Source organism: Ursus americanus, chromosome 28 (assembly GCF_024610735.1).
Source record: "Ursus americanus isolate L20-20 chromosome 28, mUrsAme1.1.p, whole genome shotgun sequence".
NCBI lineage: Eukaryota > Metazoa > Chordata > Mammalia > Carnivora > Ursidae > Ursus > Ursus americanus.
In genome coordinates this window covers 28,599,064-28,618,691 of record NC_142154.1, presented here as the reverse complement: position 1 = coordinate 28,618,691, position 19,628 = coordinate 28,599,064, and the positions used below count along the sequence as shown (strand labels likewise).

At 40.4% G+C, this 19,628-nt stretch overlaps 1 protein-coding gene across 2 annotated transcripts in view; it reads right to left on the bottom strand.

The window, feature by feature from the left end:
* The window catches only part of SIN3A (SIN3 transcription regulator family member A), a 70,877-nt gene that overhangs the window by 28,206 nt on the left and 23,043 nt on the right, over window positions 1–19,628 (bottom strand). For both annotated transcript variants that reach the window (XM_045795152.2, XM_045795149.2), the window contains exons 3-13: window positions 17,820–17,996; window positions 12,529–12,635; window positions 11,532–11,814; window positions 10,231–10,482; window positions 9,403–9,555; window positions 9,103–9,261; window positions 7,240–7,329; window positions 4,640–4,758; window positions 3,863–4,073; window positions 3,441–3,557; window positions 202–440 (exon numbers count right to left, since the gene is read on the bottom strand). In XM_045795152.2, coding sequence (XP_045651108.1) covers window positions 202–440; window positions 3,441–3,557; window positions 3,863–4,073; window positions 4,640–4,758; window positions 7,240–7,329; window positions 9,103–9,261; window positions 9,403–9,555; window positions 10,231–10,482; window positions 11,532–11,814; window positions 12,529–12,635; window positions 17,820–17,996 — 1,907 coding nt within the window. The remainder of the gene's footprint in view (window positions 1–201; window positions 441–3,440; window positions 3,558–3,862; window positions 4,074–4,639; window positions 4,759–7,239; window positions 7,330–9,102; window positions 9,262–9,402; window positions 9,556–10,230; window positions 10,483–11,531; window positions 11,815–12,528; window positions 12,636–17,819; window positions 17,997–19,628) is intronic.

Genomic DNA, 19,628 nt, shown 5'->3' with positions numbered 1-19,628 from the left:
CTGGTTGGTTAAGCATCTGCCTTTGGCTCAGGTCATGATCCCAGGGTGCTGGGATCGAGCCCTGCGTCGGGCTCCCGGGTCAGAGGTCAGCCTGCTTCTCCCTCTCCCTTTGCTTGCCACTCTGCCTACTTGTGCTCTCTATCTCTCTGTCAAATGAATAATAAATAAAATAAAGCACGAAGGGCACATTCAGTCAGTTACCTTTTAAGGACAATTGGGACGGCAATGGAAGGGTTCTTCCTCAGACCATCAATGATGTCAGCCGCTTTATCAGCATATATCCTCTGGAGTGCTTTTCGATGAATAACTTCCGACGTGCCCCCAAGGGTGTTGTCCAAGCGAAATTTGGCTTGTTCCTCAGCAGACAAGCGAGAAAGCTTCTTCTGTATTGCTTCCAGAACCCGGATCGTTGCCAGATTGGTCTCTAAAACTACATCAAGCTGCAGCAAAAGACAAAGTGTGCTCAGGACCCAAACCAGAATAGAATAGTGGTCAAGAGTATGAAGTAGGGAGCTAAATTCCTTGGACTTAAATCCTAGCTCTGCCATAGTAGCCACACAAAATTCGATTTCCTTATCAATAAAATAGGGATAACATCACATATTCTCATAGGCTGTTTTCTACCTTAAACAATATAATCCAAATAAAGGGTTTAGTGCAAGGCCTGGCACATAACATCCAATAAATGATAGATAAGTGGTAGTTGTTACTTCTACCACCACCAGTGTGCTCGGCTTAGAGGACTACTCACCCCAGACCACAGGGACCTCAAAGGAGGCATCCTTACTCACACCTTCCCCCGAACTTTACTGGATTGCTAAAATCTGTTACAAAAACAGCCACTCTGGAAAACAGTGTGGAGGTCCCTTAAAAAGTTAAAAATTGAGCTACCCTATGATCCAGCCATTGCACTGCTGGGTGTTTACCCCAAAGATACAGACGTAGTGAAGAGAAGGGCCATATGCACCACAATGTTCATAGCAGCAATGTCCACAATAGCTAAATCGTGGAAGGAGCCGAGATGCCCTTCAACAGATGACTGGATTAAGAAGTTGTGTATTACTCAGCTATCAGAAAAAACGAATTCTCAACATTTGCTGCAACATGGACGGCACTGGAGGAGATAATGTTAAGTGAAATAAGTCAAGCAGAGAAAGACAACTATCATATGATTTCTCTCATCTATGGAACATAAGAACTAGGATGATCGGTAGGGGAAGAAAGGGATAAAGAAAGGGGGGGGTAATCAGAAGGGGGAATGAAACATGACAGACTATGGACTATGAGAAACAAACTGAGGGCCTCAGAGGGGAGGGGGGTGGGGGAATGGGATAGGCTGGTGATGGGTAGTAAGGAGGGCACGTATTGCATGGTGCACTGGGTGTTATACACAACTAATGAATCATCGAGCCTTACATCGGAAACTGGGGATGTACTGTATGGTGACTAACATAATATAATAAAAAATCATTAATTAAAAAAAAAATCTGTTACGAAATACACAACAATCCCCAGAAGACCGTTCAAGATGATAAATCAGTCTTATGTGTAAGGTTTTACAGGGTAACTTGAGATATTTAAATATTTAGTAGCCTTGTTCTACATCCAGTAATAAGAGCACAGTGACTATCGCTCCTTAAGGACTTCAACATTGTATCTGTGGGTAATCATTTAAATTCTAACAGAACTCCTGGCACTTACTTTCTGGCAAGCGCCTGGCTAGACCTGGTTAAGGATATGACTGGCAACCTCTGAGTAACTCTTTTCCTAGGCTTCTCACAAGATTCTCTACGTGAGAAACAGAAAACAAAGTAAATGAGAAGTCTCAGGGCCCTGTGACCAAATGTCTATGGGAAGTGTTCCCAGGGCGGCAGAGTCGATTGAGCATCCCACTCTTGGTTTTGGCTCAGGTCAGGATCTCAGAGTCCTGAGACTGAGCCCCTTGTGGGGCTCAGTGCTTGGTGTGGAGTCTGCTTCAGGTTCTTTCTCTCTCTCTCTCTCTCTCCCCCATCCCGTTTTGCCTCTCCCCTGCTAGGGCACGTGTGTGTGTATACGCACTCTCTCAAGCAAATAAATCTTAAAAAAAAAAAAAAAAAAAGAAAAAGAAAAAAAAAAAAGGAAGTGTCCCAAAGTAATTCTGATGGGCAGGATCCCCTACTAAACATCAATCACCTGTAGCACGATCAAGAAATAAATCTGTTTTTAAAGCCACTAAAATGTGGGAGTTGGCCACACTGCAGGATCACTAACCTACCCTGATGTATAAAGGAATGCTCCTTCAAACTAGCCCATCCCACCTAATCCTAAGCATATGCACACACACGTTCATCATCACGCCTGTAATCACAGATGGGAAATGCGGATGTTGCCTTTTATAGGCATACCAGTTGAGAATAGGAACATCCTGTCAGAAGAAGATGCCAATCTCTGCTTTCTAACTCCTCACCTAAATTTACTAAACATAGGTAACAAGGAAATGCTTTCTTCAGCCTGATAAAACTTTCCATGGAAGTTAGTATCTGTCATGATTTCGTTCTGTCCAAATGGTTGAAACTCCTCGTGAACACTGGGGCCAGTCACCTGCCAGTGGCCAAGCAACATGTGGCTCTTCATTCAAGACTTGCCAGAAACAGCTGACTCAAGTGTGAAGGGGGATGGCTGGCAGAACTAAACCAGCATGGATTTAAGAAAGAGCAAGATCTTGCCCATCTATGTGAATAATCAGGGCCGGTCACTTTTATATAATAAACACATTAAATAGGATACACATCATTTTACCTCTTCAGACACAATGAACATTCCCTTGTTGTTGATGAGATCAGTGAGCTAGTCGTTTTAACACACCGGGGATTCTGAGCCCACTCTCAGTACTCCTAGTCCTGGAACAGGGGCTCTACCAGCTCACTTACTCACTCCAGCTCTTCCCTTCCCAACTACTTTAAAATAAAGCCCTAATTTCGCTTTCTTTCACAAGGAACCAAATAAATAACAGATAAAGGAGAGAAGAATTCCAGTTCTCACAGGAGAGCTGGTTTGCCAACCACGTCAAGATACCTGCTAAGAATAACAATACAAACTTTAAATAATTAAACCTCTTTAACAAAGTCCAGTCAGCCTTAAGATACTGTTTTGTATACCCTGTAAAACACAATAACCTCTAAACGCTGTTAAAAATTCAAGGTATTATTATTCAGCCATCAGTGGATAACTTCAAAAGGGTTAAAGTGGCCTAGATGGGTCACACTTACCCTAAAATATAACAAATACATTTGATAAACTCATAAAGCATTGCAAGTAGGACAATAAGCATTTACTAGTGAAGAACATGAGCCTTTGGTTCTTCAGTCTAAAAAGCCAAGCCTCATAGACAGATATTTAAGATATCTCAGCATTTAATACCTCCCATTTCCACAACCTCCAAATGATAAGGGCGCTTGTACCTCAAAGCGTTCATCTTCACAACGATAGATGTGTTCTTCATACTGGGTTTTCTTGGAACTAACAAAGGTGGAGTCCTCAGACCAGGAAGGGAAGGAAACCCAAGTATCATTTAAAACCTTTGGGTAAAAGAAGAGAAACTGAAGCCAAAGTGTAACAAAGCTTTCTGGTAATTAAGCATTCTCAGTAAAAAGGCAGACACAACTCTAGGGGGTGGGAGAAACCACTAACATTATAGCTTTCATCTTTAGCAAGTTTGCAAAGATGGGAAAGGTTCTGGATAGAAGTATAAAACATTTTCTTCTGAGAAAAGACAGAGAAGGGTCTTGATTTCCCCATTCACATAAATTTTCGATCCCTGGTGTCACTCCCTTCTGGAAGGAGAAGAAGATTCAGGGCTGATCCTTTTCAGGAAAGGCCTTACCTCTTTACAGAGAGGAGTCCGTCCTGTACACTTGGGCTGCTGGTAACTCTTTGGTAGGGCTCGATAGCTGGAGCCCAACCGTTTACAAGAGGCATAATCTATCTCCATGGCAATGCCCTCTGTGGCTCGTTCCTTTGGAAAGGTTTCCAGATGTACAGATTCCTTATAGCCCAGAAAGTTTTTAAACCAATTAAACAATTCAGGGAATTTCCTGAAGAATCAAACCAAAAACTGGTGAGCAATTAGAAGCATGATGCAGTTATCCTGAGGTATGGCTACTACGATTTGGTGTTGGGTCAGAACTCTGCTACCAGGGACAAATTCCAATGACAATTATTTCCTGCCTAAGACGTCCTGCTTCTGAGCATCTGGCTTCCCCTTTTCTTGTAGAGCGCTCCACAACCAGTTAGGGTACTGATGGAAGATTTGCAACAAAACTAAGCAATAACCAGCTGTTCTTCTAATCAAGAAGACCGCTTTAATGTTCACATCATTCTTAGGTTGTCAAATACAGTCAAGATTCTAGAACCCCAGAAGAGATTGGTCTCTATAAACATCCAATATTGGTCAGCACATCGGGAAACCACTAGTCTTGGCTGATGCCCTCTCTGCCTGTTTTTCCATCTGTAGAGTTAAACCAGAAGAATTCCCGGAGGACTCCTGTGACACTGGCATTTTGAGTCAACTAACTGACCCACCACGATCAAATTATGTTTGCCCATCACATACCCTCACCTTCATAGCACCCATCAGGGCTGAGCCCTTCACTCCACTTACCCCAGGAAAGGAGAGACCAGCTGCACAAGCTCAGCCCGAGAGATCACCTCCTGGTTAAAGATAACAAGACAGCGCAGGAAATTCTCATAGGCCTCTGCACTCCGCAGAGCCTTTCGGACCTTATTGGAGACAATCAGAAGAGAAACCGTTTGATGGGGAATCAAGAGCTCCCGGACTGCTTTTAAAAGACTGGGAAAATTTAAACAGTTATTTGATGATACTAAAGGAGCTGATTTTTTTTAATTTTTTTTATTTATTTTTTATTTTTTTTTTTAAAGATGTTATTTATTTATTTGACAGAGCTAGAGACAGCCAGCGAGAGAGGGAACACAAGCAGGGGGAGTGGGAGAGGAAGAAGCAGGCTCACAGCAGAGGAGCCTGATGTGGGGCTCAATCCTATAACGCCAGGATCACGCCCTGAGCCGAAGGCAGACACCTAACCGGCTGTTGCCACCCAGGCGCCCCTGATTTTTTTTTTAGATGTGATAATGATTATGTTTGAGAAAAGTGTCACTTTAAAAGGAAACTTAGTAAATACTTATGGATGAAATAATATCTGGGATTTGTCTCCAAATAAGCCGGGGTGGGTGAGAGTACATATGAAACAAGTACATTGGCTAGTAGGAGGGAACTGCAGAGGCTGGATGATGGGTACATGAGGAGTCATTCCACTCGGCTCCTTCGTTTTACATGTTTAAAATGTTCCACAATACAAAAAATTTAAATGAGATCCTAGAGTAAATATTACATTTACCTTCCATATGCTTGACTTTCCAACCATATCAGAGTTACCCTAGTTTTTGTTGCTTCTCCTAACAAATGTTTACAGCAAGAATCTTTGTCAACACTGCTTTTAAACTCTGGTAATCTTCAATAATTTTTTAAAATATTACTTCTGTCCTCTGACCTGACCCTTTTCCTTCCTCCACTTATAATACTGAATACTTTAACATCCAAAACCCTAAAAATGTTCAATGGATACAAAAGGTAAAACTAGTCCGGCTAGATGAGCAATCTGGAGTTTCAATTTCAAAAGTAAATATTTAGCATTGTGGTCCTTTAGTGAGGACTGCAGACAGGCCTCACCAAACCAAGCAGTTCAGCAATGACCCCTTCTCCAGGCTCCTGTACACTTTTATAACTATCAGTCAGTAGACATCACATGGAATAAAGATGAACGAGAACTGTAGAGAACTGTACTTTTTGTACTATACATAATATTGACTGGCTTTTAATTTTTTATTAGCCTTTAAACATGCACAAAAGTGGACCGAATAGTCTAATGAACCCCATGTACTTGCCCAGCCTCAATGATCAATATACAGTAAATTCTATTTCCTCTGTAACCATTTCCTCCACCACTGAATTCTAAAGCAAATTTCAGACATTTCATCTATATAGCTGACCTCTGAAAAACATACATCACTGTAAATGTATTTTCTCTTCCTTATGATTCTAGTAACATTTTTTCTCTAGCTTATTTATTATACAGTATACCATACACATAACACACAAAACATGTGCTCTTTGACTGTTAAATATTATTGGTAAAGCTTCTGGTCAACAGTAAGTTTTTGGGGAGCCACAAGTTATACTCAGATTTTCAACCCGCATTGTTCAAGGGCCAACTATATATCAGTATGTGTCTCTGAGAAGTAAGTACTCCAAAAACAAACAAACAAACAAAAATACCATTACTCTAAAAAATTAACTTATTCACACCTCAACCCTCCAGTCTTTCATTGGGTCATTTGCTGGTTGTGAGCTGGGCTTCCACATGTCCCTTAAAAGCACCAAATGCTCAGATAGCCCTCAGGAATGGTTCAAATCAGAGCCAGAGACTCAACTGTTAGGCAGGACAGCTCACACAGGCACGGCAGGCTTGAGAGAGATCGGGAGGCACCAATCATGGAGATGCTAAAACACCTGCCCTTTTGCAAAAAAACCCAAAGGTGCAAAACAGGGTAAATCTGCACCAGATCATTCCAGGTTGGTTCCTGCCAGTGAGAAAGTCTGACAGTTACCAATTAGCCTGATGAAAGCAGCCTGCTAATCATCAAGCTGACTCCAAGGAGGAAGTCAGACACAGGAGGAAAGTTAAACCAATACACCACACAACGCTGGTGTATTCCACCAGTAATTGCAACGCTGGCTACTTATCAGAATCACCTAGGGAACTTTGAAAACATACAATTAAATCAGAACTCTCACAAACCCTATATGCGATACCACATATAAGTACCACAAGCAATTAGAAGATTACAAGTCATCTGAAGTTCTCAACAACTGGTACAGACCTGGGTTATCTACAATGGGGAGCTCCAAACATCTTTCAAAAGTAACATCGTGCATTTTTTTAAAAGCAGTCTTCCACCATGGGAAATGCTATAAACTACTTCACAAAACCAAAACAGATAATGCTACTATTTCCCTAGCTGTGCTAATGGTTCAGGTAGCCTGAAAGGACCTACAACTTGGAAACCCTGTTAATAGGCAAAAAGTCCTGATCAGCTTGAAGTCTCTAAAACAAAATTTTCTTGGGGATAGGGTGATTTTCTTTTGGCATTAATAGCCTATATTAAATCTAATTCAATCATTACCTTATCAAAAAATAATGATTCAGTTCCTACACCATGCTTGCTGGCATCTGCCATGGAAGAATCCTTTAGGCTGAGCAGTTTAGGTTTCTTCTGCAAAAAAGGAAAAATACAAACATGTAAGATCCAAGGAATAGAGTTCTTGAAGTTTTATTTTCATCTGTGTTCTGTGGGTCCATCACTGACCACTGCTGTCAATAATTTGCAACAAATGAGAGATTAAAAAATCACTCACTCACTTTACACCCTAAAAGATCTCCACCCGTCTTCTCCATCTCGCAGTCTGCTCCCCACCCCAAGGTTCACAGATCATTCTATTTCCCAAATATTCTATCTACAAATGGTCACAGCATTACTGTGATAACAGAATATCCTTACTTTTTTCCATTAGCCAAAAGGAACTATTTGGAACCTAGTGCCACCACCTCATCTTAGAGGTGGAGGCAAAGAGTTGGAGCACACTGCCAGAAGCGGATAGAAATCAATCTTTAACCTTTAATTATAATTCAAGTTAAAAATTCATGAAAAAAAGCACAGTTTATTTTCCTAAGAGAAGGAATGACTCTCTTGTCGGCAGTATCTACTCAGACCAGTATTACTTTCTCAAAGGGAATGAATAGGCCGTGACATAACTGTCAGGCAAGAATTCTCTTTTAAAAAGCCGTCTCTCAACTACCTGTGAAGAAATGCACCAACTTTGGGAGAAGCGGCACATTTACCTTGACCACCTCAGAGCGCACTCTCTCAAGAGCCAGAGCCTCTGCTGCTTACGCTGCCAAGGAGAAAAGCAGGTAGGGAATTCTAATCCCCCCTTCTAGGGTCTCCACCTGAGGGTAATCGAGTGTGGGAGGGGACCAACGCAAGAGTGGAGCTTACCTGCCAACCTGATTCTTTCTACCCATATAACTAACACTCTTTACTGAAGTGAAGAAATATAAACTATTTCTATGTTCAATTTGGTTTCAAAAGGAAAAGCCATTACCAACACTAAAAAATAGTCTTTCAAAAGTGCGAGCAACACCTGTCAGTCTTTGTAGTCATCTGCTTGTTCACCAGCCACCTCCTACTATTAAAAATTCCACTAACTTTTATTATTAATTAGATTCTGCAGACACGCCCATCTCTTCCACATTGCATACTGCTTTAGAATTCACTGAAGCAACATTCAGTACACACCTAGCTCGCCTCCTAGCACAGCGGCACTACATCAGAGAGGAAGAGCACAGGCTTAGCTTTCTGCAGGCAGACCATCAGTGTTTACTAGAATGAGAAGCACTGTGTGATACGTCACTAACGGAAATTTAAGATCCCCTTCTGCTACACCCAAAGGTCCTGCCTTGGAGATTACAATGATACAGATAAGATCTGGCAATCCAACAAAGAAACCTGGGCATGACAGGCCTCTAGACCAAAGAGATCTCACAAAGTATATACACTTTACTCACAGGAGGACTTTAAAGACCACTGACTTATTTCTGAAACAATTAGCCTAGTAATCTTCCTTCTTACTATCACAAGGCAGGTTGAAGGCATCAAGTCAGAGGAAGGGAAAAATTAGTTAAGTGTCAGAAAACTTCGGCATCAAACAAAAAAAGACATGACGGCTAATAGCAAAGAAGAGAGAAATATAGAGAAAACAACAAAAACTCAAAAAATACAGTAATTTGTGTGATCATTGATATTCTAACATTTTTTTGCAAAGCCAGATAAGAAGCTTTGTATTGAGTTTCTGTGACACCAACTCACTCTGCGTATCCATGATCCAACTTCCAACACGCCTAGGATAAGAACACCCGAACAACCCCAGTACTTGTCCCCGAGGATTGTTCCTGAAAATCAAAATGCGCAGCTGCCACCCATTCTCACCTTTACAGGAGGGGTAGTTCCTGTTCCAGAGTGCCGACGGATCTGGCAGCCGTTCTGGTTGGGCCTCTGTGGCTTGTTGTTCAGCTGGGGCTTCTTCACAGTGCCTCCATGGTCATTTCTCACGGAATCAACCTTCTCAGCGGTTGTTTTGCTTAAAAGCTAAGTAAGACACATGAAAGAGATTAATTCTCTTACCAACGCAGGGTTATCATTTAGAAAAAGTCTGCTTCTGTTTCCAGCTTCCTAGCTTATTTAAGATAATAATTCGAAATAGTGTAGTTCTTTCTAAATAAAACTTACCACAGAGCTGTTGGCATCTGGTAGGAACTGTCCAAACTCTGACAACAGATCTTCCTGATTTTTAAAAAGACGAGCCACCTGGGCATATACCTCCTGCTCAGTCAAGGCTGGAGTGTAGTTTCCTCCAGCTTCCTTGGCATTTCGTTGCTCCTTCTGACAGGAAATTGCAAACGGGAAGGTGTAATATTAGAGGTCCACTGTTTTGAATGTCTCCCTTTTGCACACTTTCTGGGATGTTATCTACTTGGGCTGTACCTAAGAAGAAAAGTCTGTGTTCTTAGCCCTTGTTTTAACTGCAAGCTTTTAAGGTGAGAAATGAGTGGAAGATGGTGGCTGACAATTTTTTTTAAACTAGGACAGAGGCACCTGGCTGATTCGGTTGGAAGAGCATGCGACTCTTGATCATGAGTTCGAGCCCCACGTTGGATACAGAGGTTAAATAAATAACCTTTAAAAAATAAAATAATAAAAGTAGGACAATATATGTGAATGATCAAGGGACCACTACCAACCAATAAAACGCGGAACATTAGAGAAATGTCTCCTCCTTCTACTGTAGATGAACTACACTATACAAACCACCCTCTAACTGCCCAGATAATAAGCATCTGCTTCACAGGGCAGTGACTTAAAAATCCTGTCTCGTTGTTATAAGGCAATTAAAGTCCGGCCAATCAAAATAGCTTTATAAACACACATCACAGTTTTTAACCTGCTGACTTCCAGTAACAATTAGAGAACATAATAATGGTTATTCAAGCTCTTCTTTGACCAGATGCCCTCAGCGTGTGACTTGGTTAAAAAAGGCTGAGAGGGCAACTCTCTTACCTGATATGTGTGCAAAATCTCCAGGAACGCTTTGTAGATGTCTGGTTGGCCCTGGAACCTGTTTTTGATTTTATTAACATAGTTGATGGCATGATTAAACTCCACAGGCTGATTGTTCTGCAAGGATGGGGCCGTTCCCAACGAGATTGTCACTGGTGTATGAGGCTGGACAGGTGGAGAACGCGGGGATGCATATGGTGGGAGAGGGGGAGTCTGCTGACTGGCTGGAGTATGTGCTTGTAGTTGAGAAGGCTAAAAAGAAAAAAGTCATTATTCTCCTCAGGAACACAGATGGTCTGACATAGGAAAGAGAGGTCAAACTAAAGAGAAACAAGATGTCTGATCAACAACGTCCTTAATTCACTCTGGCCAGGCCATTTTAGCCCAACTCAAATCATACTGGGCAGGGGTAGGGAGTACAAAGGCCCACACATTCTAAAACTGATATTTTAGTCTCAAATTTTCTAAATACAACCTGAAAAGTGGCTACATCTCCAATTACAGGGAAGAATTTTTCTAATGCAATTTTTAAGCTCACTCAACAGGTGCAAACAGGAGAGAGAAAGAAAAAAAAAAACAAACCCTCACTCTCCATAGATCTTTAATGTCAAAAGACACTTGTTGCAGAAATCCACATAAAAATCTTCTAAACTATCTCTGTCCAATAGAACTGAGGTGATGGCAATATTCTTTTACATTGCACTGTCCTATAGAATAAAGCCACTCAGCCACCCGGGGCTACTAAGCACTTGAAATGAAGCCATTACAAATGAGAAAGTGAATTTAATTAGTTTAAATTTAAACACAGCCATATGTGGCTAGTGGCTACTGTATCAGACAGTGCAGCCCTAGAACAAGAACATTCCACCACCATCATCACCACCATCAACAGGGTCTTCTGCTTGGCTTGATATGACCTAATCTGGTAAATGGAGCAACTTTTATAAAATGATGACCCTGTGGGCAGTAGCATAATCTGATCATCAGATGACCATTTCTGCCTGTGCTGTCAAAGTACTACTACACAAGTAAAGTTGCCATTTGATGGGATGCTCATGGGTTCACTAGGCAGGAGGTGGGGACAAAACAAGTCCTTATAGGTTACTGATGTGTTGATTTAAATGGATATCGAAATATGTGGAAGCCAAACGTAAACCATTTTATAGGGATGTGACTATTGCATCTTCTCTGATGAAATCGCTACAACTGATGTCTCTAAATCTTACATAAAGGGGAAATGTCAAAGGAGGGTGCTTTCTAGGGATGCATTTTACATGATGTAAAGTATTCCAAGTGCTCACCTTGCTGACTTTGGCAGGTGGGGGCTGAGGAGCTGGCTGGGCAGGAGCTGGGGCTGACTGGGCTGAAGGCTGGGAAGGATGTTGGGGTGGTGGTTGAGGCTGGGGCTGGATGCCATGGGTGGGGATCTGATGAACCTGGCCAGGAGTTGTCACGTTCACCATGTCATTGGTTTGCACCTCAATCTTGTAGCCAGGGGGCAAGAAGGTATTGAAGCCCATAATCAGGTCGGGGTGGCCTTTGAACAGCTGGGACACACGACTAATCACTCCTGGAGTGTCAATGCTGATTAAAACAAAAAACAAAACACACACACACACACACACACACACACACACACACAACAAACCACAAAAATTAAAGTGGCAAGCTTGACCAACACCCTAGTAAGAAAAAAATACACATTCCACTAGGTTCTCTGAACAGGAAAACAGGTAAAAATCAACCTGCATATTACAAAATCAACAAAACATAGAGAACTCTGAAATTCCAAAGCACTTTTAGCCTCATATTCAAAGAGGTTTGTCACAATTTTGAACAGAAGCTACATTCATGATAACAGTCCTAACGAGCAGATACTCACAGTAAATGTAAAGCAGCAATCCCCATGCAAGAACCACCCTCTGACACACCGGCAGAAATCACTATGTGTCTACATTTTTCACGACCTACTCTAATAGTGAACCATACCAGAAAATTAGTGTATCCAAAATCAACTCGAAGAGCAGGTAGCCTAATCATTACCAGTCTATTTCCCTGATTGAGGTGAAGTACTAACAAAAATTTTAAGAAAAATTAACCAATAAGGAGAAAACAAAGGTCTAGGGCCCGTAATTTTCATCAATAAAGCAATACATAAAATAAAAGCATGACCCTAAAAATTAAACCCCCCAAAAGGAGGCATCCTTTATCTTTTAGCATACGAGAATAAGCCATATCCTCCCTCCAAAATCAACATTTCAAGCACAAAGCTTGAATACAACCACATAGATCTTTTACCTCTGAGATTTAAATTCCTTCATGATGTCAAGGAAATCATTGTAGACCTGAGGCTGACTACCAAATTGCAGCTTCACCTGGTCAAGATAGGACAGCGCATCCTCCACCTGAGGCAGGGATAAATCTCAAGGTTATAAAAAGAAAGCAAGCCAAGAATTATTAAAAAACAAATGATTTATGCCTAAATAAAATTAATGTAGTAAGTGAAATAAAAACATATAGTAAATATACATGAAAGTATTAAAAAATTAGTATGGAGGCCAATAATAAAACTCAAACTTAAAATAAAAATCAATTCATAAAATTTGTAGCCTTGCCTTGGATAATTTTGGGGAGAATGATCAGTGAAAAATCATCACATTAATATATTATTCACTTATTTGTTCATTTATTCATTTTACAAGTATCTACTAAGCTACAACATACCACGCCAGGCCTAACATGAGGTACTAAAGAGTCAATGACAAACAAGCCACAGTCCCTACTCTACAGAAGTTCATTCACATCTAGCTGGGAATTCTAATACAGTGGGGTAAATGGCAGATCACTGAATGCCCAGAAAGCACATGGGAAGGACACTTCTGCACTAAGAAAAACCCATGGGCACATAAGGGAGGGCTTCCCCAAGAAGTGATGTCTAAACTGAGTCCTAAGGATGAGTACAAGTTAGCAAAAGTGAATACAGACATACAAAGAAAGTCAGAGGAAGCAGCATGAGCAAAATCCCAGACAGGACACCATCTGGTACACTGGGAAAAGTGAAAACAGTTTGGCTGAAGGATCTGTGGTGAAAAGGAGGAACAGTGGCAGGAAGAGTGACAAGAGAGGAGACAGGAGAGGAAGCAGGACGTAGATCCCAAAAGGCCTTGTAAATCTTATTAAAAAGCAGTTTAGGGGTGGGATTCATGGATGGTTCAATTGGTTAAGTGTCTGACTCCAGCTCAGGTCATGATCTCAGGGTCCTGGGATCCAGCCTCTAGTCTGGCTCAACACTCACGGGTGGGGGTGGGGGGGGGAGTCTGCTTGTCCCACTGCCCCTCCCCTCACTTGTGCTCCCTCCCCCACCAATAAATAAATAAAATCTTTAAAAACAAAACAAAGGGGCGCCTGGGTGGCTCAGTTGTTAAGCGTCTGCCTTTGGCTCAGGGCATGATCCTGGAGTCCTGGGGTCGAGCCCCACATCAGGCTCCTCCGCTGTGAGCCTGCTTCTTCCTCTCCCACTTCCCCTGCTTGTGTTCCCTCTCTCGCTGGCTGTCTCTATCTCTATCAAATAAATAAATAAAATCTTTAAAAAAAAATAAAAAATAAAAATAAAAACAAACAAACAAAAAAGCAGTTCAGGGGTGCCTAGGTGGCTCAGTAGGTTAAGCATCCAACTCTTGATCTTGGCTCATCATGATCTCAGGGTGGTGAGATCAAGTTCTGCATCGGGCCCTGGACTGGGAGAGAAGCCTACTTAAGATTCTCTCTCTCCGGCTCCCTTTGCCCACCCCCTTCCCAAGCTTGTACACATATGCAAGTGCACACGCACTTTCTCTCTCTCTCTCTCTCAAAAAAAAAAAAGGCAGTTTAGATTTTTAGTATCTGCATTTTAGTGTACTCAATTTAGCTACAGTGTTGGGAACAAATTGGTGCAAAGGAAGGACAGACTGAAAGGAGGCAGGAAACCAATTATGCTATAAGGCTAAACTCAATGTGTGAACAATAGTGGCTTGAACTGTAGTACCAACCAAAGGATTAGAGAGAACAGTACAGACTCAAAAGCTTTTTAGGAGGTAGAAGTGACAGGGAGAGGAGACATTCACTAAATTATATAAAGTATGTGGCCATTCACAAAGAGGAATAAGACGGAAGGTCTAGAGAGTTATGAGTTTGATTTAAGACAACTTAATTTTTAATTACTCAGGAAACTTCCAAGGGAATTACCTACTAGGTGTTTCTATATACTCTGGGATTATTTTAAATCATACAAAATACCAAGTTTAGGGAAGTTTCAGAAATAAACATATGATTTGATAAGCCCTACTCTTGTGATACATTGTGAAATAGAACATTGATGTTTAAATAAACCATGAAATGGTATTTCAAGAGTTGCCCAAACTTCCCTTACAGGAAGCTCCATTATGGGAATCATTATGCCATGGTTAATCAGAATATTTTAGTGTTGCTAGAGCAGTCTGTATACTTTGTCAATACCCACTCATTTCATGGCTGGTTTTTCTGTACTTTAGAAATAACAGGACAATTTCGTTGAAATTCAGTGGACTATTTAATTTATATTCAGAACTTTCCATACTGAAATGTTTCATTAATGACCAAGCTGATGGAACATAAAACTCACTAAGCCTGCAGAAGAAACATAGACTTCACAAGATATTTAAGAATAGCATTCACAACCACATGACAAAGGACAAATTGTCAAAAATAAACACAAAATTTTGAATAAAAAAGTAAGCATGCTATGGTATAATAATAATTACTACAGAGAGAAAAAGTGCAGATGCCTGAATCAAAGAAATTATGTGATGTGTTTATGTCTGGAGAAAAAAAGATACTGGTCACAGTGAACTGCTATTTATAAATTAGTCATAAAATAACAATATGCTTAAAAAACACCTAGCATGACAACCACATTATAAATGAACTATCTGGGGGCCTGGGTGGTTCAGTCCAACTCTTGATTTCAGCTCAGGTCATGATCTCAGGATTGTGAGATTGAGCCCTATGTCGGACTCCGTGCTGGGCATGGAATCTGCTTAAGATTCTCTCTCTCCCTCTGCCCCTCCACCCCAATAAACAAACATACTAATCTGTATACAAACATAGTGAGGAAATTCTCTCATTACCTATAGTTCAACTCTTTGTAAAAGTGTGTATGTGGCTCTAGGAAGCACAACTTATTGGAGCTGGTCCTTACGAAGCTACAGGTCTAGGGAAGCCCCTGGGGAAGCCCCAAGTCTGCTGATGTATTTTCTTGGTTCATTTCAACAGGCATTTATTATTGAGGTCCCTAATCTCTTGAAGTCCACAATCTTTTTTTTTTGTTTTTTTAAGATTTTATTTATTTATTTGACAGAGAGAGAGACAGCCAGCGAGAGAGGGAACACAAGCAGGGGGAGCGGAAGAGGAAGAAGCAGGCTCCCAGCAGAGGAGCCTGATGCGGGGCTCCATCCCAGGACTCCAGGATCACACCCTTAGCAGAAGGCAGACGCTTAACGACTGAGCCACCCAGGTGCCCCTAAAGTTCACAATCTTGTTGGGGAGACAAACACGAAGAACTGTAAAGAGAACTTGCTAAAGATGTGTCAAATATCTATGCTGCTAGCATTCAACAAGTAGCTAAAATCACACTAAACATGCCTGAAATTATTCAAATCTTCCTTGTCATCAATCTGCCAAAGATAAAAAAGAAAGTATAGACAATGCTGATGCTTGAAATAACCAAGTATTTTCACTGAACACTTCCTCATTATAGAATATAAATGGTTTATTGAAGTTGATTCAAATGCTTGTAAAGTGTTTTAAGACTGATCCAAAAATGGCAGGCAGTGTGGGAATACTGAATGAAGCTACAATGGAGGCACAAGAAAGTATTTTATCCCTCCTCATCAGAATGGGAATTCAACACATTACTGCATCCAGGAATCATATATAAGAGTGAGAAGAGAAGGAACAGAGCAAGAAGTCCTAACCCCACCCATGACTCACTCTACAGCCCCAACTCCAGAACCCTCTCTTGCTTCCTTGACAGTTTCTGTAAAACAGACAAAGCACATCTGTATACTTATACCCAAGTGAGGGAGAGGAATAAACAGGTGCTGTGCTTTGCTAGGACTGGCTGAAAAAGCCTACAGAAATATACATTTTTGTTAGTTTAACAGCAAGTTTAGAAGCTCTCTGGCATCATTAAGATATTAACTAACCGCTGAACAAAGTATTAATACGGAATGAAATCATACCAAACCAACTTAAAAAAAAAATATTTTCAGGACTTTGTGAAGTGCTAAGTTCATGGCAATAATACAATCTGGTGTGCAGCCATCACTCTATGAGCAGACAGGCAAAATGTTTTAAGAAAAACATCAATATAGTATAGCTTAAACAAATTTTCCCAAAGACAGAGCCCAGAGTGGTTTCAGGCCCAAATAATTTGTATTCTCTTTAAAGACTATGCTTAAGTATAGCCAACTCTTTTTGTTTTTAAAAGTACAGTCAACTCTTAAGTACTTATTATAGACAAAATAAATTTTACAAAATCCCTCTATATAGCTTAGCTTTGGTATTCTTTATATTTAGGTAGCATTTAACTTCCTTAGGCCAAAATTAAAAGTTCCTGAGAACCCAAACCAACGCAGGCAGGGATCGGGGAGAACCAGATTACGTATCAAGGAAAACAGAAGGCTGAACTGTTTGCTACACATGCATGTGTCCTTCAAGGGTATACTGTTCACTCCTATCTGGAAACTATTTAATTAGGCTGATAGGACCAAATGAAGACCCAACATCCCATTTCTTTATAGTACTTTAATCTGTATTTCTTGCACTTGATTTTAGATTTCGTATAAAGGTAAAATTAGAAAAACTGAAATCTGGAACACTTACTGTAACAATCACTTATTCTGAAAAGTAACACTCAAGTAAGCAGAGAGGGTTAGCTGGGAACACAAGCTCCACTTCTCCACAGATGCCTCATGAATTTCAAAAGCACTGCAAACCTACAGCACATACTCAGCAGAACAGATGAAAACACTGACACTTCATTCACAATTATAGTCTTCCCCAATCTTTATAAAGGTTCCCAAAAAGGGAGCATGTGTTTTACTAAGGATGGACTTGAAGATGCCAGCCCATTCAGCTATTTATAAGCACGGATAAAAAGATTAAATCATAAGGTAATACTGGACCCAGTTACTGTACAGGACCGTAGCCAACCATGTGTACACTCAATAAAACCTTCTGCCATGTTAAGAACTAAGAGTTCAAAAGGAGGTATCCAAAAAAATGGACTTTGTTTATTTTGTACGAAAACTGTCCCTCTATCCTGACACATTTGAGTACCATGCGTTCATACATTCCAAAAACATTTCTTGAATGTAATTCTCTGGATCAGGCACTGATGGTAAGATGGGGAATCTAAGTAGGTTTCAAAACAAAAACAAAGTAAAACTCTTTGTGATTCAATCCCTAGTGTAGCATGTTAAAAGTTATAATGCCACTACTAATAGGCTAAAGCCGATGCTTCCTGCTGAGAGAGAAAACTTTTTAAAGGAAGAAGAGGAGCTGAATATCACCTTAAGCCTCTGAAACTGCTGCTGTCCCTGCACTGGTGCAACTGGTGGGGCGGGATGAGCATGACTCTGGACCACCTGGCCTCCATGGGGTTGCACAGCTGCTGGGTGATGATGACTGCTATGAACCGCTGCGATGGTGGGCCCGTGACTGCCAGAGCTCTGCGGCACTGCTGAAACCTGGGGTGGACAAAATGCAGACAAGAAACTTCAAGGTTTCTGCAATCTTCCCTAGATGCATCTAAAAGACACGCATGCATATCTTTGCACACACAAAGAGAATTACAGATCTTCCTTGACTTACGATGGGGTTACGTCCCGATAAACCCATTTTAGGCTGAAAACATCCTGAGTCGAAAATGCATTTAATACAGCTCCCTATCGAACATCATAACTCACCCTAGCCTACCTTAAATGTGCTCAGAACACTTAACAGTAGCCACAGTTGGGCAAAATCATCTCACACAAAGCCTATTTTATAAGAAAGTGTTGAATATCTCTTGTAATATGTTGACTACTATACTAAAAGAGAAAAACAGAATGGAACGGCATAAGGGTATCAGTTGTTTACCCTGGTGATCGCGTGGCTGACCAGGAGCTGAGGCTGCCACTCCCAGCATCAGAGGAGAGTACAGTACTTCCTATCGCTAGCCTGAGAAAAGGCCCAGATTCAAAATTCCAAGTATGGTTTCTACTGTATATCACTTTTGCATTATCATAAAGTTGAAAAACTGGAAGTCCAACTATCCAAAGTCGGGGGCCATCGGTTATTAGAAACCCAAATTTCCCACAAAAGGGAACTGGTGAAATAAATCATAGCTCACCCATACTACAACAGAATTGTCTGCCACTATTAAAAATTATATGGCTCAATACTTCTCAAACTATCTATGGCAAAGGACCCTTTTTTCCCTTAAATTCCAATCCATCGTGGGCCACTACTTTTATAAAATATGATAAAAATGAATAACTAGAGAAGCGAAACAAAAAATACATTAAGCCCATAATTTCCATTCCAACACTTTACGGATATATTACATTACTACGTCCAAATCGCTCCAAGTTTCTTTCTAAACACTCTCAGTTTCTATACACATGTCATTATAGACTAATAAGAAAGTACACACATCAGCCATCTGTGGACCACACTTTGAATAGCACTGATAGAGATGTATATATTTTAACATTATAAAATGTTCATAATCTGTAAGCTGAATGTATTCATGTGTTGCATACGGATTTAAACTTTTAAATATTTTTTTAGAAAGCACATTACAAAGCAGTATCTATAAATCAATAAAAAGATTTTAAACCTTAGATGACATATATATAGGAAAATGTTAGCATTTTATCTTGTGGTGGTGGGATTAGAAAAGATTTTTATTTTGCTTTGTTTATTTTGCTTATCCTTATTTTCTACTTCTATCTCTATCTGTTTATTTTGCTTATCCTTATTTGCTAAACAAAACTTTCTTCCAAATTGTTAGTGGTTTGCCTTCAAACATAATTATTTTCTATTCTTTCTCTCATCCTCTTATAAGCTTAGAGTGAAATAAGCACAAGCTCCTTTCCTTCCATTTCTATAGCAAAAAATGCTACATAAAGTTTCCAAAGCTTTATTTTCCTATTTCAGAACTGTTAATCACCACAGACAACTAAGGACAATATCCTTGATTTGCATGTCTCTAAAATAAGGAGACTAAACAACACGAGACTTAATCTAAACAATGGAAGTTGTATACTACAACGTAAGAGAGGATTAATTTTTTTTTTCAAGTCTCCACAAATTTATAAAGATTCCCCTGGACAGAG